The sequence below is a fragment of the Enhydra lutris genome, unplaced genomic scaffold (genome assembly GCF_002288905.1).
Source record: "Enhydra lutris kenyoni isolate GAN:26980312 unplaced genomic scaffold, ASM228890v2 scaffoldscaffold91, whole genome shotgun sequence".
NCBI lineage: Eukaryota > Metazoa > Chordata > Mammalia > Carnivora > Mustelidae > Enhydra > Enhydra lutris.
The window spans coordinates 899,568-927,032 of record NW_019154175.1 but is presented as its reverse complement, the minus strand read 5'-3'; the positions used below and the strand labels follow the sequence as shown (position 1 = coordinate 927,032).

Here is a 27,465-nt window from a genome sequence, read left to right as displayed (position 1 = left end):
ATTTACAGCTCCTGGTCCACATCTGTCTTTGCCTTAAAGAATTCTTGTTTTCACAAGAAGACCTCAATTCAAGCATTCCCCACTTTTTAACTCGGTGTATTCCTGGAAACATATATATATATATTTTTAAAGATTTTATTTATTTGACAGAGATCACAAGCAGGCAGAGAGGCAGGCAGAGAGAGAGAGGAAGGGAAGCAGGCTCCCCGCTGAGCAGAGAGCCCGATATGGGGCTCGATCCCGGGACCCTGGGATCGTGACCTGAGCCGAAGGCAGAGGCCCCAACCCACTGAGCCACCCAGGCACCCCCTGGAAACATTTTTAAGTGCACACCGAAAAGACTCATCGTATTTCCCCATAGGAATAATAACTAGAATTTGTAATGTCCTTCCTATGTATGCAGATACTGTTATAAGGATTTTACGTGTGTTAACGATCCTCACAGCAAGCTCATGAAATAGATACTGTTATCCTAATTTGACATATGAAAAAACTGAGGCACAGGGGGATTAAGTAACTTGCCTGGGGGCCACACAGTTAGTTAGTGGGGACATCAGGATTTATTTTAGGCAGTTAGACTTCAAAGCTTGAATGATTAAACCACTATAATATGTGGTTAATATGTATCTATAAACAATATTAAAACATTATTGTGGCTTTTAAGTAAAGATTTACCATCCAGATATGACCAAGAATATATTATAAGAGCAAAGACATGTTTAATTATTTATTCAATGTCAATAATTACAAAACTTGATAATTGGGGAGAAAAATATTCTGATTCTGCTAAAATGGGAATGAACTTGTCCATCAGATTGATTATGCAAAGGCCTCAATATTGTATAAAGCAGGTAAGATACACTTTTTCTGTGACATCAGTTTGATTGTGAATGATATGCTAGTAAAAATGTACCAAAATATTTTCATTTAAATCTCTGGTTTAGAGTTTAGAAAGCCGTTTGTGAATTTGAATGGCCCAGTTGTCTCAGTGAGACTCCTGAGAAAACGTGCACCAGCATTTTCTTTTACCTTCACTTCTGCAGGATAGTGTATGTAGGGGCTAGTGTTCCAGATTAGTAGTTTTTCTACCGGTTTTCTCGTTTCCATAGGTCTGCTGAAAAGTCAGTCAAATATCTTGTTGGGGGAATCCAGTGGTCTGGGTGGCTTTGGCTGAAGGCCCGAAAGTGGTTCCTTCTTTCTGGGTGGATCTGGTGGAGTTCTGGGGTTTATGTGGAAGGTCCCTCTGAATCCTGTTTGTCTGTGTTGCACTAAATCCCCGGGGATGGTGAGAATAGTTTCGTTAATGGATCATTAAGTATTATGCTCTTATATGTAAAACCTTTAATAGCAATACCCATATAGCTCATTCTTTTGTCTTTTCCTCCCTGGCCCTCTCCTTCCTTCTCTCTCCCTGGATCCCTCCCTGTCTGCAGCACAGACCCTGGATCCTGGGGGCTTATGGAATATGGGCCTCCTGGTGTGTGCTGGGGGCCCATGGCACGGCCATTATTTTTCTCCACACCCTCATCTCCTTCTGTGTAGCCCAGTTCCGGTCGCTGGTCCTCACATGGCTCTGTTCTCTCCTCCTGCTCTCCACACTGAGGCTGCAAGATGTGGAGGAAGTTAAGGTAAGTGTCGCCGTTTTACCTTTGGAATGAGATGCTGTCTTTGGCAGAGCTTCCATTAGGGAGATGCCCTGTTTTTAGCCAAGAGTCAATTGACGAAGCATGGTGGGGGTCCCCCTAGTGGCCATGTGGGGTTGGTACATGTGAGTCCTGGTGTGTTGCATTCTGCAGTCTTGTCTTTTGGATCTATGTCCTAGCCATCTAAGGCTGCCCAGGGTGGACCTTGTATTTTTCCCAGTTTAATAGGCATGGGTGGTGCCAGATGTTGCAGGAACAGAGGGTGGGAAAAGAAAACAATAGTCTTCTCTTCATTTAACAAAAAATCATCTGTAGAGTGCTCTACAATTTATAGGAAAATTTCACATTCCTTATCTCATCCAATGCCCATGATGGCCCCTGAGACAGATAAGGCAGGTGTTTTCCTGGCCCAGAAAAATCTTAGGAATGTTTTGATATTCTTTCTTTAGTCATCATGGAACTGAAATTCTGCAGTGTCTTTATTTTAGTTCACTTGTATATTCGCTCATGCATTGATTCAAGTGACAGCACTTGGCAAGGTCATGGGAAAGAACATGATGGGAAAGCTGAGCCAGTGGAGGACCTGGTTCCTCTGCTCTTCGAGTGACTGTCTTTCTACTTGTGACACCTGAGTCTCAATTACATCATTTCGAAAATGGAAGTAATAGGTGCTCTGTGTTCCTCACAGAGTTGTTCTGAGGCTCTAATAAGATGATATCTGTTAAGTGATTTTGTAAAAGTGGTAGGCTTTTGAAAATTCAGTTATTTTTTCTGTTATATTATCTTAGTTTTTCTTCACTCTCACCAACAGATTGGGGCCAACACTTTAAGCACATATGTTAAAATCTGGGCTTAAGAGAGAAAGTAGTGGGGACGCCTGGGTGGCTCAGTGGGTTAAGGCGCTGCCTTCGGCTCAGGTCATGATCCTAGGGTCCTGGGATCGAGTCCCGTATCGGGCTCCTTGCTCAGCAGGGAGCCTGCCTCTCTCTCTGCCTCTGCCTGCCTCTCTGCCTGCTTGTGTGCTTTCTCTCTCTCTCTTTCTGATAAATAAATAAATAAAATCTTTAAAAAAAAAAAGAGAGAGAGAGAAAATAGTGTAAAAGCTTCAATGGTTTGTTTGGGGATAGTTAGTATCAGTTGTGGGTGTTGGTGGTGAATGAATAGTCCATTTATTGTGCAGACTAGAGATTTGAGAAATACTGCCCGAGGGGAACAAATGACCAGAAACTTGTTGCTTTGGGTTTTCATGCTTTTGCACACATCGTTCTCTCAGTCTTTCTTGGTGGCTGCTACAGTCCCGGGCATGGAATAGAAACTCTTCAGTGCTTAGTTTTTCTGTGGAAAGCCCTAAAAGTGTCCCCATGTATCACATTCACCATTCCTCCCTTTGTCCCAGTTTTCTATCTTGTATTCCCATAAATTGTTCTTCTCATTAAAAAAGCAATACATAAGTATTATGGAAAATATAGAAGCATGATGATTATAAAATGAACCATAATTTTATTCCTGGTTGTACTGTTTAGATTTTACCACATACATCTTTAGTACATGCTTGTTATTTCTTTTTTCATGTTGCATTGTGTACTTCCATGCCTATCTCCTGTACGAGAATTTAGATACGTGGTGGGTAGGGACTGTTTTTCTTTTCTTTTTCTTCTTCTTTTTTTTGATAATTTTTAAAATTTTAAAAATACATATAATGTATTATTAGCCCCAGGGTACAGGTCTTCGAATCGCCAGGTTTACACACTTCACAGCACTCACCATAGCACATACCCTCCCCAATGTCTATAACCCTACCACCCTCTCCCTACCCCCCTGCCCCTGGCAACCCTCAGTTTGTTTTGTGAGATTAAGAGTCTCTTATGGTTTGTCTCCCTCCCGATCCCATCTTGTTTCATTTGTTCTTTTCCTACTCTCAAAGCCCCCATGTTGCATCTCCACTTCCTCATATTAGGGAGATCATATGATAGTTGTCTTTATCCGATTGACTTATTTTGCTAAGCATGATACCCTCTAGTTCCAAGGGACTGTTTTTCTTGACTGTGTTTCTAAATCTTCTTTGGCAAATAGTCCTCACCTACATGTGGAGCCAAATGAATAATAGAAGAACAAAAGGAAAAATACGTTGAAGGCAGGAATCCCGTATGACATTCGTAAGCCTCTGTCTGCCTTCTGAATTGCTGGAGGAACTGTCAAAGTCCCCAGTGGCTGTATTCACCTGCATGTCAAGATGAATCCGAGAGCTGTGTCTCTGGGAGAACTTTCATTGTAGTGCATCAGGCCTAATGCTACATGGATGGATGGTGGTAGAGACACTCCGCCACCCAGTGCTCATTAACTCCTTGCTCCAATCACCCGGGAAATTTACCTGCTGCCTCTTTACGGGACAGCTGGTCTACCTGTGGAACTGATCTCCTTCCCAGGGGCCTAGATGCTGTCCTTCTTTGACACTCAAGGGCTGTTCTCTTTTGGGACTTTGCAGAGAGGCTGGTACCAGACAGAAAACGAGTACTACTTGCTGCAGTTCACGCTGACCGTGCGCTGTCTGTATTACACCAGCTTCAGCCTGGAGCTCTGTTGGCAGGAGGTGCCCTGCGGGAGCAGCTTCTACTCCTTTCCCTGGCTGGTGGCCTATGTCTTCTACTACCCCGTCTTCCACAACGGGCCCATCCTCAGCTTCCCGGAGTTCATCGCCAAGGTAGGGCCCCCTGGGGACTGGGCTGATATTCTGTAGATCAGACCTCTGTCCTTATTCGTCATGGCCATCCAGGAGACACCTGAGAGCGTTGGTGGTATAGTGGTGAGCATAGCTGCCTTCCAGGAGACACCTGAGGCTCTGCATTCTGGGGGGTCCCACAGATTGAAAACACGTGATTGTTGTGACTGCTTACATAGTAAATGAAATACTTAGGGGGAGTATGTATTTGAAATGAAGGTCGACCTGTCTCTTGGGCCTGTTGGGTCAAGGAACCCTCCCCCCCACCCCCGACTCTTCAGTGGTCTAGGGCAACCAGGATTAGTAACTGGGCACAGCAGGGAACTTAAGAGTGGATATCCACTGCTGGGAGGTCCCGGGGAAAGAAAAAATTGGATTCTGATGGTATTACTTGGAAAAGTAGAAAGGGAAACTGTCTAAGCTGTTGGTTGGCAAATACCATGTTGTCTTTTATTGTCACAAACTGCTAATGAAATAACTCTGTCATTGCCTGGGAACTGTTCAGGGTGACTAGGTAATACAGCAGAGTGGAGTTAGAGTTGGACACTAGTGGTGTGTTTTGGGCTCCCAGTGCCTGTTTCTGCCCAGGACCCAGCTTCCCTGCAGCCTTGTCTGAACCTCCTGTCAAGCTGCCTTCGTCATTCCCACCTCCTTCTCCCTCCTACTTAGAATTTTCCTTCTCATGCTGCAGCCAGCCTAATGGAACATGTTTAGGAAGTCAATTAAGGTTTAGTAATCGATCATACCTAAAAGCTATGTTTCTTGAGGGACAGTTCTACCTCCCACCAGAAAAACAAAACAGTCTCGATGGAGGTGGGAATAACAATGCAGGTGCACACACGTATGTGCACACACAGCACAGCCTTTGTGCACATAGAACATAGCACATGCCTGTGCACAGTGCACACATGTACACACATGCACAAACGCACACACACATACATACACACTCCTGGGATGAGTTCCAAGTGCAGGGCCAACAGTACTGATATGTATTTCCAAAGCGCAATGTGGAAGATGCCCCCTGGAAAAGTAACAGGGTTCTTAGAAATCCCATGCTTTGTCCTAAAAATCCCACACAGGTTTTCATTATACTCAAAAGTGTATTTCATTATACATTTTTATATTGTGTATTTATCTATACATTATACACTTGTATATTTCATATACACATTATAACAATAATGTGCAGTTTAAGAATTGCCAATTATTTAACTCTTTTATCCTCCATAAATCTTCAAGTGAAATTGATATTCTAGGCAGATATGTGTTTAGCATATGGTTTCTCATACCTCGGTTTGGGTTACATATGATCATTCTTCTGTCCTGAAGTAACTTGAAGTTTATGTTTGAAAATTATGTTTAAAATTATTGTGTGAAAGACAGGTGGTTAGCCATGGCAGCTGATGTTCTCACAGTGTGGCCTTAGGAGCAGCAGCAGCAGGATCATCTGGGAACTTGTTAGAAACACAAATTCTTGGGCCCCCACCTCAGATCTGGTTCAGACACTCTGGGGTGGGGCCCAGCAATTGATTTTAATAGGCCTTCCAGGTGATTCTGCTGCCAGCTCAAGGTTGAGAACCACAGTTCTGAGTTCCCCGGCAGAGTCGGGGGTGGAGGCTGGGGGTGACCAGGTTCTTCCTGTAGGGACTCAGGTGTGGAGACGCTGGTTGCAGCTGTATCTTACCCCTCTCTTTTTCACTCCTTTCAAAATGGGAGCGCTTGCTAAAAGCAGAGAACTCACAAGGCAAATTGGAACCTTTCTCTGTGGTTTGGTAGGATTCATAGGAAAGTCAGTCTAGAAAAGGCAAAATGTTTAGTACACTGCAGGGCAAATAAAGACAGCCGTTACGGTTCTGCAGGTATAGACAGTCCTAATGGGGCACTGACCCCCTGTGAGAAAAATGGGTCTTGAAGGGGAGCGATTAGCTAAGAAGATAAGCTGGTAGTGAAAGAATTACTTCTTGGAGGCCACGAAGGAAGAGGCTGCTAGGAGGGGAAGAAAGCCAACTGGAAGAACTTGTAAGCACATTTGCTCTGAACGAGTGTGTGAGTGAATGAATGAATGTAACATGAAGTGAAAATACTGACATTCACAGTTCTTAGGTTGTCAGATCAAGGAGAGCCCCAGAATGAGACTCTGCCACCAGGGGGCAGCAGAGCCCCACCATGGAAACCAACCAGAAGGCCAAACTGGTTGATAAGATAACAGTATTAGGCACACTGTGGGGAAAATGTGTCTTTCGCTCAAGTTTTTTAGTATGTAAATAGCATCCACAAGATGAGGGAAGGAAAGAGGAGGTGTCCTCTGTGAAGTAAGGCATGTGAAATTTGCACGTTGATCATGAACAGGTATGAATTTGCCTGTTAAAATGCCACAGTGCCTTAGCTTGAAGGCCATCTCAGACAGCATTTGGAGTTTGAGGAACATGTGCCCCATTTTTTGTTTTTGTTTTTGTTTCAATATTTTATTTATTTATTTGACAGACTGAGATCACAAGTAGGCAGAGAGGCAGGCAGAGAGAGGTGAGCAGAGAGCCCGATATGGGGCTCCATCCCAGGACCCTGGGATCATGACCTGAGCTGAAGGCAGAGGTTTTAACCCACTGAGCCACCCAGGCACCCTGCCCCATTTATTTTTCTCCCGTGGTCTGTGGAACTCAGCTAGGACTGAGGCTAGAGGACAGGCTGGCTGGGGGCAGGTTTAATCAGCAGAGGCACTTATATACAAGGCTTGTTTATTCGCTTAGCCTAGAGCCTGGGGCCCCCACTTCTTCCTCTGAGCAGGCTGAATTGTGCAGTGGGGGCTGGTGTAGGGGAGGATGGTGAAGCAGAGTGTGGTAGACCAGGGGGCTTCTCCTCACTGAGGGCTGTGCTCCCACCCCCAGTGGACAAGCCAGTGGTCACAGTTATCTTGCCTGGTGGCTAAGGGCAAAGGCCCTGGAGCCCAACCCTGTGGTCAGGGTTTGAATTCCTGCTTTGTTCTGGCTTGAGAGCGTTTGGTGAATTACTTACCTTATTTTTTTTTAAATTTTATTTATTTATTTGACAGACACATCACAAGTAGGCAGAGAGGCAGGCAGAGAGAGAAGAGGAAGCAGGCTTCCTGCTGAGCAGAGAGCCCATGTGGGGCTCGATCCCAGGACCCTGAGATGATGTCCTGAGCCGAAGGCAGAGGCTTTAACCCACTGAGCCAGCAAGGCGCTCCTACTTACCTTATTTATGACTCTTGTTACCTTATCAGTGAAATGGGAAGAATAATAGTACCTCCAGTCACAGGATTGTTACGGGGATTAAGTGATTTCCTAAAGGTAATGTAGCTTCACATGTAAATGCTGTGAGGTGTTAATGATTACTGCTACTGTTGTTTGCCGGAAGCCGCTGGCAATTCTGGGGAAGCTGTTGGAGGAGGTCATGAGGCTCTGACTGCTGGTTTACCCACAGGCTGAACCCAGGCAATCAGAGGCTCCTCATGCCTTCCCGTCCTTAGAGTGTGCATTCCACCTGCTGTTCCCCACTAGGAGCTATTTCAAGGACACAGACTTGAGAGAGTAAGGTGTCACTGAGAACCTCTGGACTGAATACGTGATCAAACCCAGTTAAGGCCTCTATATAAACTTTTAAGATTGGGTAGGCGGGAGTGGAGATTTGCAGCTACTTGAGACCGGCCTCGTGTGTAAACTCCTCTACTCATTACACCTGCCACCTACCAATCCGGAGCGCTCTGCATCTTCGTTTTCTCCCTGCCCTCCCTGTAGAGGGGCCAGTTTCTGATTTTACCCCAGGAAGCTCTCAAGGTTGTGAACTAACATAGGTTTAGGCCAGAACCAAGACCCAGGGCGTCCCATCACATCAGTGGGCACAGCAGCACGGGATCCTGGGCAGTGGCCATTCTTGGCCTTAGAAGGGGCCAGTGTGTCAATTCTGTCTCTTCAGGAGAGAGAAGCAGGTGGTCGCTGCAGGTGCCAGGGTAGGCCCAGCCCTTGAGTGTCTAGGGTCGGTAAGAGGTGGGCAGGCAGGCCGAGCCCCAGATACGCCGCTCAGGGTTTGGGGCAGGCTCTGGCTCTGGAGACCACCTGGAATAATACAGACTGTAATTCATAACAGCCACTGGGCCCCTGCTCCAAGCCAGACTTGGTATGTGCGAACTCCTTCATCCTTATAGCCACTGGACAAGAGGGGCACTCTTGTTACCGCCACGTCGCAGATGGTGACGCAGGGACAAAGACAGGCTAATTGAATGCAGATCAGGGTGGAAGGCAGCCAGCCCTACAGGAGTTAGAGGACGTGGTGTCACCTGGTGGATGTCTGGGTCTGAAGGCTCAAGCTGGCTGGGGCAGGTCCCAGTCCTGTGGCAGCTGCTTTTGGCTACGGGATCCCACCGGCTGTAGTCTGGATGCCTGGGGATGGGGAGAGGAGGGCTCACTGCAGAAGGCTTTGTTGGGAGTAGGGTAGGGTCTTTGACCATGGATTGGAGAGCTGTTCCTCCATCACAAAGGATGAGACTCCTGGCTGTGGTGACCTTGACCCAAGTGCAGAGGTGGGAGCAGAGTTGGCACAGTCGAACTGTGGCTCCAGGGAAGACTTTGGCTGGTGCTCTTAAGCATCTGTATTATTAGTGTGTGAAGGAAAAGAACCTTTCATCTTTGAGAACTGTCATCTTTAGTCATCAGACTGTCTTTGGAAGACTTCGACATTCCTTTTTATGCAATTTGCATGAAATGAGGTTTTGAAATATGTGTTTTAAAATGCACTTTGCAGATGAGTTAATGTGTATTTTTTAGTGGAGGCTTAACTAAAAATTCCCACTGATGGCAGTTTCCAGTGGTCTGAAGGTTGGCAGTCCCTGAGTTTGAGATCTTGCAAATGAAATGCTTGCATGCGGACAAGAGAGCATCCCTGCTCATTAGGTGAGCTGTGTATGGCATATCTTTTCTTTCTGCTGGATCGACAAGGGACAAATGCTGAATTTTTTTTCTAAATAAAAGGGAGTCAACTAGATTGAAGGTATAAATGGACTGAATCATATGACTCTAAAGAAAGATGAATAACCATTTTTTAAAGTACAAGGTAATGGAATAAAAAACTGGATTGTCTTCCTTCTCCTGTATTCACTTGTATGCTTAAGGAAGACAGTTCTGTTCCTCTGAATGAGGAGGCATCCAGCATCAAAAAGGGGGCATTGCAGAGAAAAGTCCAGGCCTTCTGGTCCAGTGGTAACACATAATTATACCTTATTAAACCGGGTAGGGAAGTTTTGCCCTGGGGAGAGTAGATAAGCCATTATTGGGAAGCCAATCAGCCACAAAATGTACCTTGTGTTTTTCCTTAATTACAGATATTTGTGTCATTTTACACTGCACATTGTTTGGGGAGGCTAAGGCAGGCCTCTGGAACTGAACTTGAATGGCAGTTGCCTGGAGCTAAGAGGTGATTGGGTAGACATGTTTTCCTGATTGCCTGGTGGGGCTCCCCTTCCTTCCAGCTGCTTCTCTGCTCTTGGGGCTGGGGATGCACACTCAGTGATGCTCTGAGGCCTCAGGTACAGGTCTGGTCTTCAGGGGACCTGAGCTTGGGGTGGGCTTGCACTTGGGCTCACGTGCCTTGTGCAGATTTGCTTATTTAGAAACTGGAGATGTTCTGTTGTGTGAAGATTGTGTTCTGTCCATACTGCTCTGAGGCCATTATCCCGTTCAGCTGGGAACTTGCTTCCCTCCAGGAGTGTGGCACCAGGAAAGGGCCACCTGTGGTCTGGAATGGTTTACGTGCCTCTTCATGTCTTAGCTGAGCTGACGGCCTTGGTGAGAACTCTTCCGGTCCCCACAGACCAATGGACACTGTGTTCATAATTGTTTCCTCATATGTTGATGGCAATGAGGTCAAAATGAATTTGCTTTAGAGAGCTGGAAGAGAATGAACAAAGAGGACCTCAGTATATAGGTAAGAAGATCAACCAGCGAGGTGGGAAGTTGAGGAGAAATAAAGATGGGTCCATTGTAAGAGAGCAAGCAAAACACTTACCCCTACAGGACGCTGGGCTGCCCAGGCGAGATCCTGAAGCTAGATACTTTTTAGAAGAGTGAAGAAGTAGAGGACCTTGCCTCATCCATAAAGAGAACCCGAGTCTTCACAGTATCTTGACATTCCATTACTTTCCCCTTATTACAATAATAACCAATTGTCAAAAGCAATCTAAAAATCTTACCAAAAAAATACAATCATTGTTGCCATTTTGGTGTGTATCTTTCCAGGCTTCCATTATTTATGCACACTAAAAAAAGTAGTTTTCATGGCTACATAATATTGAGGTGGACTCATGCATTTGACCAGCCTCCTCCTGCTGGACATTTGGGTTCTTTCCTTTTCTTCTCAATTCAGTAACAGACGTGATGGTTGGGCAGGTAGGCCTCTCTGCCTGGAGGCTTTACCCATCCATTGGCCTGCAGATCCACGGCTGCAGACGCTGTGCAGTCCTGCAGACGCTGTGCGGTCCTGCAGAGCGTGCATACTTGTGGTGCGCATTCAAAGGAAAACCACCCTCAGGTTATGCCTGGAAGGGGATGTGCATGGGTCGTGTAGTTCAGCTGCGACTGCAGTTGGCTGTGATCTTTGTGGGTCTGCAAAGCCCTGATGTGCCCAGTCCTCTTCCAGGAAAACCCTTCCCAGATGACCTGGGAGATCCCTACTAGCGGTTACCATTGCTTCTAACAAGGCAGCTTGGTAAGGCTGGGCAAAATACCTTCCGAAGGCCAGCTGTGGAAAGCAAACAGAAAGGAAATTCCTCTTGATCAATTTACATTACAAAAATATTAAGCCAAGGAGCTTTTCTTGGTGTAGCTACCCACGCAGATGGAAAAGGGAGCAAGCCATTGTGCAGGTCATTGTGATGTCACGGAGGCAGCCAGAATTTCTGAAGCTGGCGTCTTGTGCTGAGAGGATGGGTTGAGAAAGTGGTAGAATGTGTGGTCAAAATGGAATAAAAATAAATCTCCTGGCATGAAGATTTCCCTCCCTCTCTGAGGGCAGTGCCTATCACCCTGGCTACAGCGGGGACCCCTGCACCTTTGATGTTCAAGGCGTGTGGAAGCTCCCAGAGGCCTTAGGAATGGGTCTTTCCTGTTCGGGGAGCGTCTGCTGGAGCCCAGATTGTCAAAAGCTAAATCATGTCCATTTTTTCTGCCAGCAAATATTTGCGGATTCAACTTCATCATTTATGCATTGGTTTCACCTCTGCATTACAAGGCAGGCTTCTGTCTACTAAAATCTTGTCAGAGAAGGTCCCAGAACACTCATGTGCTCTCTCTTGTGTTTGCGCGTTGGTCTAGTAGTGTACGGCTGAAACTGAATTCACACACATTTTATAAGGCGCTTATGCATTTCAGCATCTGTGTGTTTTAAACTATTGTGCGTCCCTAAACAGCAGGCAGTGAGGCAAGACCCAGAACCCAGGTCCTCTGATCAGACTTGTTCTATATTGTCCATATGTGTTGAGTGAACTCTCAGTAGTCTGTCTATGGCCACGAATAACCCAAACATCCTTCTCTCACCTTTGGTGTTTGGTTCTGAGCTGTGTCCTAATTCTGCCCTGTAGCTGGTAGTCTGGGATGCCATGAGGGAAGAATGTGAAGAAGACCCAGTAGGAGGCATATAAGCTACCGGATACTACCTACCAATTAGCCAGTGCTTTTTATAGGCCAGGTGCTGTGCTTAGTACTTCATAGAAGCTACCATATTTATTTTCACTTTACATATGAGGGAATCAAGCCTCAGAGAGATGAAGTAACCTGCTCAGGATCACACAGCTGTGTGGTTTGTGCTAGAGTCTGATCCCCATTCTTACCGCAAAGTCCACATCCCTAAACTGTCACGCTGCACTGTGTGCTGAGCAGGAGACTTGTCCCACATACTGTCCCTGTTTGTGTTCATTCTGCCTTGTTTCAAAAACAATTGTGGGTAAGACGACACACCCACATCGGATTTTTCCCTTGTTCTCAGGCTCTGTCTCATTCTCCTGTGACCCCTCCTGACTTGGCCCTACTTTCGCCATTTTTCCAATGTGGGTGGGTGATGGATGAAGACAGGGTGACACCTGAGCCCAAAGAGACTCCAAGGTCCTGAGGGAGAGTATGTCAGGTACTGTCCTCCACGCTGGTGTTTGCAGAGCTGTTGCTGGCGTGAAGGGCTGCAGAACCCCTCCTGGTTTCTGGCACTAGGCTAGCTCGTTGATCCCACCCATGCTCGGGGGTGACTTTTTCACCCAAGAACAATGCATAACTAATCCAGCCCTGTTTGGGTAGATAGAGCACTCATGTTTGTGAGAAGGACACTGGGAATACTGTCTAGGGGACTCTTCGGAAAACTGGAAAAACGAAGGCACAATCTAATGACTTCTTTTGTTTCTACTTTAGATGCAGCAGCAAGAGTACTGCTCGCTGAAGTCCAACCTTTCCGCCTTTGCCGTGGGGCTGGGTCGCCTCCTCTGCTATTGGTGGCTGGCCGAGCTGATGGTTCACCTCATGTACATGCACGCCATCTACAGCAGTGCCTCCCTCTTGAGGGCTGTCTCTTGTTGGACCTTAGGTAATGCTGGTAGTTACTGTCGGTAGAACAAGCAGCAGGAGGTAGCTTCAGCCTGAGGCTGGACCGGGGCAGACAGGGTGTGGTTGCCTTGAGCAAACCCCCCCCCCCACCTTGTTCCTCTTGTGGCCGAGGTGATGCCTGGGAGGGGGCTGATGGCTGTGAGGGCCAAGCTCTGTGGTCTGGGACGTGAGGTTGGTAGGAAGCCCTTTTCATAATGGAATCTTCCTGAGCTTGGGGGGCCAGCGAGGGGGGTGGGGGTCTGCACCTTTGTGGTGCCCACTTGACCGGAGACAGCAGGAGACATGGGGGGGGCAGCCTTTGAGGGCCTGCGAAGAGGTGATGCTCCAGGACTGAGTTGTTTTCTGGTATTGGTGGTGGTTCTTGCATATGATGCTAAAGAGAAGAATATGCGCTTTAGAATGGGATGGACATGGGTTTGACTCTCAGCTCCACCAACCCCTGGCGGGTGGCCCGTGGCTGCTTACCCCCTTCTCTGCGTCTCTGTCCTGTGAGATGAGCAGACTTGCTTTTGCAGGGTTGGCTTGAGTGTTAAATGGAAGCAGGAGGGTGAAGGGCTGGGCTTACAGAGTCCCGAGGAGGGAATAAATGGTGTGTGCCTGTGTGTGTCCCTCTGTTGTCCCACCCCCTTTCTGGTCTGTGCATTTCCTTTATCTGCAGTGGGTGGGATGGAAGTCATCTCCTAAGCAGGACAGTCTCCAGGATAGGACTTGTCTGGAGAAACCACAACTCTTCATTTCTCTGGCCAAAATTGCAGAGACTGTGCCCCTTTCTGAACAAAATCTCCTCGCTTCCTTGTTTGCTCTCCTTTTAAGAACTCCTGTGGTAGCTGAATTCAGCCCTGTGGTCTGACCTCCAGCCTGTAGCTCCCATGGGAAATGTGTGATCTTCCGACCAGATTAAGCAGCTCCCTACGGAGGGCAAGAGTACAAGCCAGACTCCTTATCTGTTCGGTGATTTATAGATTTTTTTTTTTTTAAAAGTCATGATTGTCCTTGGTGTATCACACAGGCTTAATCAGAAGGTTTTCAAGGAAGATACCTTTTGGGATTGGAAAAATACTGAGTTGTTTTAATTAGAGCCTCTTTTTACCCCAAACAAATCTTTTTTATAGTTGGGGGGGACAAGTTTTTAATGATATGTTTAGACAAATAGAATAGGAGGAAACGATGACATGCTAAATCAGATCTCAGTTGTACTGCTTCCAAATTAAGAGACCATTAGTTTGAGTGATTTTAACTATGAATAACAACAAGCACCACTCAAAATGGGGTTCAAACTGTAGGGAAAAACTGTTATCTTCTAAGGTCATCAGCAGGTGACTCAGAAAAATCATTAGTGATCCATTTGGGGATCTGTCACTCCACTTAAGAATCTTGGGGCGCCTGGATGGCTCAGTGGTTAAGCGTCTGCCTTTGGCTCAGGTCATGATCCCAGGGTCCTGGGATCAAGCCCCTCAATGGGCTCCCTGCTCAGTGGGAAGCCTGCTTCTCCCTTTGCCACTCCCGCTTGTGTTCTTCTCTCTCTGTGTCTCTCTGTCAAATAAATAAATAAAATCTTAAAAAAAAAAAAAGAATTAACCAGAATCCTAGAAGCCTTTTGTTGATAGTGACAATCCATCACCTATCACCTGCTCCTGAGTTTTGGTTTTGTCATTCCCATTTTTTTATCTTAAATAAAAACCAAAACCTTTATTTTTAGAGCAGTTCTAGGTTTACAGAGGAATGAAGAGGAAAGTGTAGGCATAGCTGCCCCCACTAGCAATATCCCCACGAGGGCAGTGCATTTGTCATAACTGATGAACCTAGGTCAACCCATCATTATCACCTGAAGTCCATCATTTACATTAGGGTTTACTCTTGGTGTTTATTGTCCAGTGGGTGGGTTTTGACAGATGTGGAACGACATGTATCCACCACTACAATGCCACAGAGAGTTTCGTAGCCCTGAAATTCCTCAGTGCTCTCTCTGTTCATCCGTCCTTCCCCTCTCACCCCTGGAACTGTTGATCTGTTTACCATCTTCATAGTTTTGCCTCTTCCAGCATGTCATATAATTGGAATCACACAGTATGTAACTTTTCCAGGTTGACCTCTTTTACTTAGTACTATTATGTTTTCAAGGTTCCTCCACGTCTTTTCATGGTTTCATAGCTCATTTACTTTTAGTGCTGAATGATCCATTGTCTAGAATGCACCACAGTTTGCCCACTGAAAGACATCTTAGTTGCTTCTGGGTTTTACAATCATGAATAAAGATGCTACAAACATCTGTGTGCAGGTTTTTATGTGGATATGAGTTTAAACTCCTCTGACTAGATACTAAGGAGTGCAATTGCTGGATTGGATGGTAAGAGTATGTTTATTTTTGTAAAAAAACTGCCCTATTATTTTCCAAAGTGGCTGTATCATTTTGCATTCCCACCAGTAATGAGCGATTTCCTGTTGCTCCACATTCTGGTCCGCATTTGGTGTTGTCACTGTTTTGGATTTTGGCTCCTGTAATAGGTAGAGAGTAGTATCTCCTTGTTGTAATTTGCAATTCTCTAGTGACAGTCGATGTGGAGCATTTTTTCATGTGCTTATTTGCCATCGACATATCTTTTCATGCTATTTGTTCAGGTCTTTTGCCCATTTTTAAGTTAGGTTTTTCATTTTATTAAGTTTCAATGGTTCTTTGTGTATTTTAGATAATAGGCCTTTATCAAATGTATCTTTTGCATATATTTTCTCCTAGTCTGTGGCTTGTCTTCACATTCTATTGACAGCGTCTTTCACAAAACAAAAATTAAGAAATTGATAAGCAAGTGCAGCTTATCAGTTCCTTCCATCATGGATTATGCCCTTGGTGTTACATCTGAACAGATATTGCCACATCCAGGGTCAGCTAGATTTTCTCCTACGTTGTCTTCCAGGAGTTTCATAGTGTTGCACTTTACAGTTAGATCTATACTCCATTTTCAGTTAACTTTTGGAAGGGTAAAAATCAGTGTCTAGATTTTTTATTTTTTTTATTTTTTGGCATGTGGATATCCAGTTGTTCCAGCACCATTTATTGAGACTATCTTTGCTCACATTGTATTGTATTTGCTCCTTTGTCAGAGATTGACGCTATCTCCGGGGTCTATTTCTGGGCACTCTGTTCTGTTCTGTTGATCTTTTTGTTTATTTTTCCACAGTGTCACACTGTCTTGTTACTGTAGCTTTATACTAAGTCTTTAAGTCAGATAGTGTCAGTCTTCTGACTTCGCTTTTCTCCTTTTATATTGTGTTCATTATTCTGGGTCTTTTACCTCTCCATGTAAACTTTAGAATCAGTTTATTCATATCCACAAAATAACTTGCTAGGATTTTGATTTGGATTACACTGAAGTTTTGGATTAATTAGGGTAGAACTGGTATCTTAACAATATTGAATCTTATCATGGGATACCTCTCCATTTAATTAGCTCTTCTTTGTTTCAACAGAGTTTTATAGTTTTCTTTATGTTTAGCTTGTACATATTTGTTAGATTATACCTAAATATTTATTTTTTGGTGCTAATGCATATAGTATTATTTTTTATTTCAAAAGTTTTTTTTTTTTAAAGACTTTTTATTTATTCATTTGAGAGACAGAGCTCGAGCAAGAGCATGAGTGGTGGTGGTGGGGTTGGGTAGGGCCAGAGGGAGAGGGAGAAGCAGACTCCCTGCTGAGCAGAGAACCCACCGTGGGGCTTGATCCCAGGACCCTGGGATCATGACCTGAGCTGAAGGCAGATGCTTAACCAAAGAAGCCACTGAGGCGCACCTGTTTTTAATTTCAAATTCCACATGTTCACTGATGATATATAGGAAGGTGACTGACTTTGGTCTGTTAACCTTGTATCCTGCAACCTTGCTGCTACTGCTTATTAGTTCCAGGAAGTCTTGTTGTTGTCTTTGTTCACTCTGGAATTTGCAACATCGACAATTACGTCATCTGCAAATAAAAATTTCCTCCTTCCCAAAGTGTATACCTTTTGTTTCATTTTCTTCTCTTATTGTATTAGCTAGGACTTCCAGTATGATATTGAAAAGGAGTGATCAGAGAAGACTTGCCTTTTTCCTGATCTTAGTGGGAAAGCTTCTGGTTTCTCACCATTAAGTATGATGGTAGCTGTAGGTTTTTTGCAGATGCTTTTTATGAAGTTGAGGAAATTCCCCTCTATTCTCAGTTTGCTGAGAGTTTTTATCATGAATGGGTGTTGGATTTTGTCAAAGTATTTTTTGTTTTTTGTTTTTAGTTTTTTTTGCATATGTTGATATGATTATGTGTTTTTTTTCTTTTTTGGTCTTTGGATGTGATGGATTATATTAATTGATTTTCAGATATTGAACTAGCCTTGTATAGTTGGGATAAATCTTACTTGTCATGGCGTATAATTGTTTTTATATATTCCTGGATTTCATTTGTTAATTCTTTTTATTACAATATTATTGACTATATTCCCTATGCTATACTTTACCTGTGACATATTTAGTAACTGAAATTTTGTTCCTCTTGATCCCCTAATTTGCTAATATATCATTGAGGATTTGTGCATCTGTGTTCATTACAGATATTGGTCTATAGTTTTCTTGTAATGTTTTTGTCTGATTTTGGTGTTAGGATAATGCTGACCTCATAGAATGAGTTAGGAAGTATTTCATCTATTCAATATTCTGGAAGAGATTATAGAGTATTGGTATAATATCTTCCTTAAATGTTTTCCGTTTTGGAAGGTTATTAATCATTGCATCAATTTTTTTATAGGTATAAGCCTATTCATATTATCTATTCCTGTGTGAATTGGCAGATTTTATCTTTCAAGGAATTGGTTCTTTTTATCTAAGTTATCGAATTTGTGGGTGCAGAGTTGTTCATATTATTCCTTTATTATCCTTTTGATCTTCATGGGTTCTGTAGTGATGTCCTTATTTTCATTCTTATATTAATAATATGAGAATTTCTTTTCTTTCTTAACCTAGCTAAGACTTACTGATTTTTAAAAATTTTTATTTTTTCAGTGTTCCAAGATTCATTGTTTATGCACCACACCCAGTGCTCCATGCAATACGTGCCCTCCACAATACCCACCACCAGGCTCACCCAACCCTCAGTTTGTTTCTCAGTGTTCACAGTCTCTCATGGTTTGTCTCCCCATCTGATTTCCCCCAACTCACTTCTCCTCTCCTTCTCCCAGTGTCCTCTGTGTTATCCCTTATGCTCCACAAATAAGTGAAATAAGTCAAGCAGAGAGAGTCAATTATCATATGGTTTCACTTAAACTTGTGGAGACTTACTGATTTTATTAATCTTTTCAAAGAAGCAGCTTTTGGTTTTGTTGACATTTTTGTATTAATTTCCTATTTTTAATTTCACTGATGTTTGCTCTAATTTTTATTATTTCCTCTGCTTACTTTATATTTAATTTGCTCTTCTTTTTCTAGTTTCCTAAGATGGACACTTAGATTATTAATTGTAGATATTTCTTCTCTTCTAATATATACCTTTAATGTTATAAATTTACCTCTAAGCACTGTATTTGCTGCATGCCATGAATTTTGATAAGTTATATTTTCTCTTTTGTTCAAAGTATGTTTTAATTTTCTTGATTTCTTCCATGTGTTATTAGAGGTGTATTTGATATTCAATATTTTGAGATTTTCCCCAGCTATCTAGTATTGTTTTCTATTTTAGTTTCACTGTGGTCTAAGAGCAGACATTGTATGATTTCTGTTACTTTAAATTTGTTTATGTTTTATGGCCCAGAATGTGATCTATCTTGATGAGTGTTCCATGTGAGCTTGGGAAGAATTTGTATTTTGTTGTCATTGGATGAAGTAATCTATAGATATCTGTTCTGTCCAGTTGACTGATGGTAATGTTAAGTTCACCTGTGTCCTTACTGATTTTCTGCCTGCTGGATCTGTCCATTGCTGAGAGAGGGGTGTCAGAATCTCCAACTGTAAACATGGATTCATCTGTTTTTCTTTGCAGTTCTATCAGTTTTTGTGTCATGTATTTTGACCCTCTTTTATTAGGTGTATATACACATTAAGGGTTATTATATCTTCTTAAAGAAATGACTCTTAGATCATTATCATTATATAATGCCCTTCTTTATCCCTGATAATTTTCTTCGCTTGCAGGTCTGATGTGTTTGAAAATTAACATAGCTCCTCCAGCTTTCTTTTGATTAATGTAAGCATGGTGTATATTTCTCTGTACCTTTACTTTTAATCTTAATGTGTCTTTATATTTAGAGTGTGTTTCTTAGGCAATAAATATATAGTTGGGTCTTGTTTTTTGATTCATCCTGATAATCTTTGTATTTTAATTGGTATAATTAGACCACTGACATTTAAAGTGATTACTGATATAATTAGACTGATATCTTCTATGTTTTTAATATTGTATGTTCATTCCTCTTGTTTTCTGTTTGTTTTTTTTTGTTGTTGTTGTTGTTGTTCCTGTTTTTGTATTTCATTCTTTGTCTGATTTTTGGGTTTGTTTTTTTTTTATTTAAGATTTTATTTATTTATTTGACAGAGAGAGATCACAAGTAGGCAGAGAGGCAGGCAGAGAGAGAGAGGAGGAAGCAGGCTCCCCACTGAGCAGGAAGCCCGATGCGGGGCTCGATCCCAGGACCCTGGGATCATGACCTGAACCGAAAGCAGAGGCTTTAACCCACAGAGCCACCCAGGCGCCCCTGCATTTTGTGGTTTTAATTGAAAATTTTTATTATTCCATTTTCTCTTTTTTCTTAGCATATCAAATATACTTATTTTTAAACATTTTTAGTAGTTGCCCTAGAGTCTGTAGTATGCATATACAACTAATCTAAGACCAATTTCCGATAATACCATATTCACTTCATGCTAGTGCAAATACCTCACAACAAAATATTCCGAATTCCTCCTTTGCATCACTTGTGTAATTGGTGTCATTCATTTCCTGTGTATAAGCCGTAGTCATAAATACATTATTGCTTTTATTGTTTTGGACAGACTTTTATCTCTTAGATCAATTAATAAGTTTTTATTTTACCTTCACTTATTCTATCTCTGATGCTTTTCCTTTTCCTTTTTTAAAATTTTTATTTATTTTTAAAATTTCTTTTCAATGTTCCAGAATTCATTGTTGCTTTTCCTTTTCTTAAGTGTAGGTCTGTGTTTCTGACTTATATTATTTTTCTTGTCTCTGAAGAACTTTTTAAACATTTTTGCAAGGCAAATCTAGCGGAAGCAAATCCCATTTTTTTAAAATTTTATTTATCTATTTGACAGACAGAGATCACAAGTAGGCAGAGAGAGAGAGGAGGAAGCAGTCTCCCCACGGAGCAGAGAGCCCGATGCAGGGCTCGATCCCAGGACCCTGGGATCATGACCTGAGCTGAAGGCAGAGGCTTTAACCCACTGAGCCACCCAGGCGCCCCAGCATATCCCATTTTGTTTATCTGAGGAAGTCTTTATTTTTCACTCATTTTTGAAGGATCATTTTGCATGATGCAGAATTCTAGGTTGATACTTGTTTCCCTCTCAACACTTTGAATATTATACTCTCTTCATACTTGCTTGGTTTCCGAGGAGAAGCTGAGTGTCACTCTTACCTTGTTCCTCTATAAGTTAGGTTTCTCAACCCCCTCTGGCTTCTTTCAGTATATTTTTCTTTAGTTTTGATTTTCTGCAGTTTCACTATGTTATGCCTACATGTAGTTTTGGGAGCATTTATTCTGTTTGGTTATTCTGGATCTTTGGTTTGGTGTTTGACTTTAATTTAGGAGGATATTTCTTAATCACCATTGCTTCAAATATTGCTTCTGTTCCTTTCTTTCTTTTTCTGGTTTCCCATTGCATGTATGTTATACCTTTTGTAGTTGTCTCATAGTTGGGTGCTATCTTCCAAGTTTTCTTCGTTTCAGTCTTTCTTGTTGCTTTTCTGGTTTAGAAGTTTCTATTGACATATCCCCAAGCTCAGAGATTATTTCCTCAGCTGTGTCCAGTCTGCTAATATGCCCATCAGAGGCATTCTTCATTTCTGTTAGTGTTTTTGATCTCTGGCTTTTCTTTTTGATTCTTTCTTAGCATTTCCATCTCTCTGCTTACATTACCCATCTGTTCTTGCATACTGTGTACTTTTTCCACTAGAGTTCTTAACATATTAGTCATAGTTGTGTTAAATTCCCAATCTGATTATTTCAACCTCCTTGCCATATCTGGGTCTGGTTCTGATGCTTTCTCTGTCTCTTTAAGCTGTGGGGGGTATTGATTGATTGATTACCTTTTAGTATGCCTTGTAATTTTTTTTTGAAAGGTGGACATGATGTACTGAGTAAAAAGAACTTCAGTAAATAGGCCTTTAGTAATATAGTAGTAAGGCATTGGGGGAGGGAGAGTGTTCTGTAGTCTTATGATTAGGTCTCACTCTTTTAAAGATTTTTATTTATATATTTATTTGACAGAGAGATCACAAGTAGGCAGAGAGGCAGGCAGAGAGAGAGAGGGAAAGCAGGCTCCCCGCTGAGCAGAGAGCCGATGTGGGGCTCGATCCCAAGACCCTGAGATCATGACCTGAGCCAAAGGCAGAGGCTTAACCTACTGAGCCACCCAGGCGTCCCTAGGTCTCACTCTTTTATGAGCCTAGTCCCTCTGCTGTGAACTTCACAAACTATTCTTTCTTCCTCCACCACCCTCTTTAGGAAGTGTAGGATGATTAGAGGAGACTGGAGTTGGGTATTTCTCTTCCCTTTGTGTAGAGGGCCTGAGCAGACTAGAATTAGGTATTTTCCTTCTCCTGGGTTGGTTAGGCGCTGATGGTTAGGTTAAGGTCCAGTAAAACTTGTCTGGAGGGAAGGCCTTGTTAAGAAGAGCAGAATGCTCTGGTATATTTCCAAATGATTACTTTTTCCCCTCTCCCTGCCAAAAGCGTGAGGGGATTTTTCTTCAGTCTCCATCCTGAGAATGTGATAGAGCTCCTAGAAGTAAAGCTCACAGAAGTGCAGGGGCCCCTTATTAACTATTCCCTTGCTGCTTTTAACTCTCAGACTTTCCCACACTGAGCCTCCAGTACTGTCCTTTACAGTCCAGATTTTCATGCCCTGGTACCTGTTCCCACAAAGATTTCTGCTCCAGTAAGTTGTGGTTCTCTGAATACACCTGTCTATCTCCAAGTTGTGGACAGCAGTTTGCCCTGTGATCTCACTTCTCTGATGGAGCTAAGGAGTTGTTAATTTTCAGTTTGCTTAGCTTTTTGCTTGCTGTTAGGGTACAGTGATGACTTGTAACCTCTTTACATGCTGGACTGGAACCCAGAAATCCATTTCCTTCTTTTCCACTGTAGTTTTACCATAATTAAATTCCTAAAACTCCATATGTTGAGAAATCTTCATATGTATGAATCTTTATTCATACTTGGTGTGTTATTCTGTGACTTGCTTTCCTTGCTTAAATGTATGTTTTTGAGAATATATGGTACATGTTACCATAACTGGCTTTTTCACTTTTGAATAGCATGCCAGTGTATGCATATACTACTTACAGAAGAATAGTTTTTTAGTTTTTCCCAGGGTTTTGCTATGATGCATAATGCTGTTTCTGCAGATCTCTTGAAGAACATGTGCAAAGAAAATAGGTTTCAAGTTCTGTGGCTCATGGCCCATAGTAAGAAATGCATTTGTGTTCAAGTGTGTTTATGTGTGTGTGTGTGCAAGCACGAATTTTCACAAGGCAATACTTAACCTCATGCCACTTAAAATGTACTGTGATAATTTTTCTGTTCTATACTATTTTATTTAATAAAGGATGGTTAGAAACTATTAAATTGAGTGCGCCACTATCCTAAGTTTATAAAACACTGCTCTAGTATATGTATCTGTAAATAGAATTGCTGGATTGTGGTCAGTATATGTTTTGATTCAGAAGATTTTGCCAAATTATTTTTTTAAATTGATCAAACCAATTTATACTCCTTTTAGCAGTTCATGGGAATTCCTATAACTCAAGATTCTTATCAACACTTAGTATTCATTCATTTTTATTGAAGTGCAGTTGACATGCAATATTAGTTTCAGGTATATAACATAGTGATTCAACATTTATGTACATTAGGAAGTGATCACTGTGATAAATCTAGCTACTGTCTTTCACCATACAAAGTTACATATTTTTGACTATATTCCATATACTGGACATTCTGTCCCCTTGTCTTATTTATTTTATAACTGGAGGTTTGTACTTTTTAATCCCTTTCCCCTGTTCTGTATATTGACCCTCCCACCCCCTTCCCCCATCTCTCTGGCAACTACCAGACTGTTCTCTGTATCTTTGAGTCTGTTTCTATTTCATTTGTTTGTTTTTAGATTCCACATATAAGTCAAGGCATATAGTATTTGTTTTTCTCTGTCTCACATATTTCACTTCCATGGTACCCTCTATGTCCATCCATGTCACAAAGGGCAAGATGCTTCCTTTGCATGGCTGAGTAATATTCCTGTGTGTGTGTGGGGGGGGGAGTCTGTGTGTGGTCTGTGTACCGTATCTTTATCCATTCATCTATCAATAGACACTTATACCCCATATTTGGGGTATTGTAAATAATGTTGCAGTAAACCTAGGAGTGCATATATCTTTTTGAATTAGTGCTTTCATTTTCTTTGGATAAATAGTAATGGAACTGCTGGATTGTATGGTATTGATACTTAATTTTGAAAATGTGTTAATTATATCTTATAGTTTTAATTTGCATTTCCTTGATTGCTAATGAATTTGAGTGTCTTGATCTATTAGAAGAAGTTGTACCCCAAATTTTTTTAGAAGAAAAAACCCTATGTGTATACAAAAAATAAAGTTAGATACAATGAAGGATAAAATATGACAATAGTAATGAAGGTTCAAAAAAGTTTTTTTTTTTAATGAAAGGTATTGTTAAGATAAACTAGTTAAAAAACATTTAAAAAGGAAAGGGTAAAAGTTAAAAAAAATTTAACAGGAGGAAAAAAAATAAAAAAAAATTAATTAACTTTGCAAGACTAAAGAATCATGGGGAGAAAGCCATGAATTCCATGCTTAGCTTTCTCCTCCTCTGGAATTCCGCTGTTCTCCTTGGTAAGTAAAATTGGTCTTGGCTGGATTTTTTTGTTGCTCTTCCAGGGAGGGGCCTGTTGTAGTGATTCTCACATGTTTTTGAGAATTCCCGAGGTGGAATTGTACCACCCTTACCAGGGGCCGGGCTGAGTAATCCACTTGGGTTTGCTTTCGGGAGCTTTTGTTCCTTGAGCGCTTTCCGTAGAGTTCTGGAGGACAGGAATGAAGATGGCGGCCTCCCAGTCTCCAGCCCGGAGGAGCCGAAAGCTCGGGCCCCACTCCTCAGTGCGCCCTCAGAGAAAAGTGCTCAATCACTCCCGTCTCCCTGGCCTCGGGCCGTGCTCCATCCTCACCCAGCCTGTGACCAAGCATCTCTGTCTCTGGCACACAGCCCTGGCTGTAGTCTCCGAATCCCACAGATCCCTGAGCTCTTCCAGGGGAGTCTCCCCGGGTCTTGTGGGGTCCCTGCTCACAGAGCAGTGGTCTGTGCCATGGATCACAATAAGGTAACCCCGAGTTGAGAGCTCACTCCTCTGCTCTGTCTCTGTAGCCGGCTTCCCCCCTCTAATACCTGCAAGCTCTGTGACACTCAGACACCCCTGATTCTTCTGTGACCCCACGGGACCTGAGGCCACGCTGTCCCCGCGTGGGTTTCACCCCATCTTAGCTTCTGGAGCGATGTCCCTTAGTGGAGCAGACTTTTAAAAGTTCTGATTTTGTGCTCTGTTGCTCCGCCGCTTGCCGGGAGCCGGCCCCTCCCCCCACGGTCTATCTTCCTGTCGCTTTGGATTCACTTCTTTGCTGGTCCTACCTTTCAGAAAGTGGTCAATTTTCTGTTTCTAGAATTGCTGCTTTTCTTCTCTTGGATCTCCTGTTGGATTTGTAGGTGTTTGGAATGGTTTGATAAGCTATCTAGCTGATCTCTTGCTTCCTGATGTCATCTCAGCCTGCTACTTCTCTGCCATCTTGACTCCTCCTCGAGTGTTTTTTAATAGTTTATAAAACTTTAGTATAATCATTCTCAATGAAATACCTATGATAACTTTTGCCCATTTTCTAGTAGGATTTTTGTCTTTTTCTCATGAATTCAGAAGACTTGTTTATTACCATCTTTTCCCAGTTATACATGTTTTGGGAAATAGTAATAGCTTCTGGTTTGTGGTTTGACTTTTAAATTTTTTAATCTTTTGATGAACAGAATTTATTTTAATGTAGTTGAATTTATAAACTTTATAGTTATCACATTTTGAGTATTTAAACACTTTTCTTTCCTATCCTAAAGTCATGAAGACATTTGCCTATAAAACCTTTCATTATTATAGAAATAGTACCTGTGCGTTGTGGAAACACCCCCAAGATCCTTCCTCTTCTGATGTCTAATGGTTCTAATGGGGGTCTTATGCCCACATTGTCATCATCCTCATGCAAAGGGAATGAGTGTCCCAAGATTAGTTTATAATTTGGAATTTCTTCCAGGTCACTGTGAGAGGGGAGGTAGGGATAAGTTGGAACACTTGAACGAAATTGTGTTTCCAATGGCAAGGATTGTTGGGAAGATGTGTTTGGTGGGCAACCAGTCATGTTTGCTTCTGAATAGAAAGTCAAGAATGGTGTCTCGGAAATTTGTTCCCAGAAAGTTCTGAAAATTAGTGTGAGACAGCCAGGAAAACAGAAGATCTCAAAATTTTTTGGTAATTAATAATTCCATCCTTAAAAATTAATTTAGTTCTTATGATTTGCAGAGCAGCTGTATATCCCATTTTACAATTCCGTTTGGCACCACTAGTCTCATTGTAATTACCAGTAGCAACCCCTTTCCTTCTCTGAAGTGTCATTATATAGTTACCTTAGTGATAACCTTTTCTTGGACAAACTATATTCTGACTCCATTTTTATTCTGAGTTAAAACAGGAAAGTTTTCATATCAACACTTTGCAAACATGAAAGTGCCTTTTCTCCGAATTCCCTTATTACTTGAGCATTTATTGTTTGAGCTGTGTAATGTCCTATTCATTGCTCCCTTCAGTAAGCATTCATCAGGTCCCATGCCCTGGACTTGGCTGGAGGGATGCAAAGATGAATGAGATACAGATTTTGTACTCCAAAAGCTTATTCTAGAGAAGTCATACACGAAGAACACTGTTTTCTTACGGCATCTACAGTTTTATAATTCTGAGATAGATGTCTAGGTAGATTCATTGGGCAGAGAGTACAAAAGAGTATGGGGTTACTCTTCACCCTCCTGCTATGTCTGGAAAGAGGGATGGGTCACAAAGGTTTTGTAGTGAGACTGATGCCTCGGATGATTCTTTTTTTTTTTTTTTTAAAGATTTTATTTATTTATTTGACAGAGAAATCACAAGTAGACAGAGAGGCAGGCAGAGAGAGAGAGGGAAGCAGGCTCCCTGCTGAGCAGAGAGCCAGATGCGGGACTCGATCCCAGGACCCTGAGATCATGACCTGAGCTGAAGGCAGTGGCTTAACCCACTGAGCCAGCCAGGTGCCCCTCAGATGATTCTTAAAATTGAATGGACATGGCTGAAAGGGAAGGGTTGGGGCTGCAGTATTCACAAGGGTCTTGCTTGGTATGGGTTACTCTGGTGCAATTGGGACTATAAGCTGGAAGTGGAGCTGGATGCAGAGTCTAAGATCTACTGAGAGATTCTTCCAGAAAGACAGGGAGGGGGGTTTATTTTGGATAGCTTCTGGTCATGCTAAGGATGATTTACTCTACCTTTTACATGATGGGGTCCCATGGAAGTATTTAACTTTACTTTGGGTATTTTAAATACCCCAGAGGTGAAAACCATAGTGTTCAAGCAGAGAAGAAAGGATGACATTTGGGGTTTAGGATATCATTCTGCCTGCAGGGCAGAGTATGAAACAGAGTGGAGCAAGACTGTAAAGAGAAAAATCTGTTAGAATATGGTCTATCTCTTCATTCAACAAATGTTAAAGAGCCAGATACAGTTTTACATGGATTGACTGTTGGTGAACCAAGAGCAGGATGGGGAGGACTCGAATGAAGCAGGGGGTGGAGAAAAAGGAAGTGATGAGCAAGTTGGAAGTATAGTCTATGAAGTCTCCCTGCCAGTGTGATAAGACAGTGACCAAGAAGGAAGAGTCTAGGGAATTTGCAGGTTTAGAGATGAGGTGATGATTGACCCTTCCATTCACCAGGAGCGGGGAATATAGGAGGACAAGGAGCAAGTTTTAGGGAAGAATAGAGAGTCCACCTTTTGACACGTTAAGTTTAAAATGGAACATCGAGGTAGACTCCTCTCTGCTACAGTGAGGCAGATGGCACTGGAGCTCAGGAGAGGAACTGGGAATGGGACACACTCTTGAAAGTCATTGCATATATGTAATTGTCGAGTCCACGGGAGCAAAGGGATTTCCTAGCAAATATGTAGAGTGAGAA

The 27,465-nt window shown here is 42.5% G+C and overlaps 1 protein-coding gene across 2 annotated transcripts in view; it reads left to right on the top strand.

The window, feature by feature from the left end:
* Nucleotides 1-27,465, top strand: part of LOC111162365 (hedgehog acyltransferase) — a 328,170-nt gene that overhangs the window by 59,794 nt on the left and 240,911 nt on the right. For both annotated transcript variants that reach the window (XM_022526736.1, XM_022526737.1), the window contains exons 5-7: nt 1,434-1,628; nt 4,129-4,344; nt 12,771-12,942. In XM_022526736.1, coding sequence (XP_022382444.1) covers nt 1,434-1,628; nt 4,129-4,344; nt 12,771-12,942 — 583 coding nt within the window. The remainder of the gene's footprint in view (nt 1-1,433; nt 1,629-4,128; nt 4,345-12,770; nt 12,943-27,465) is intronic.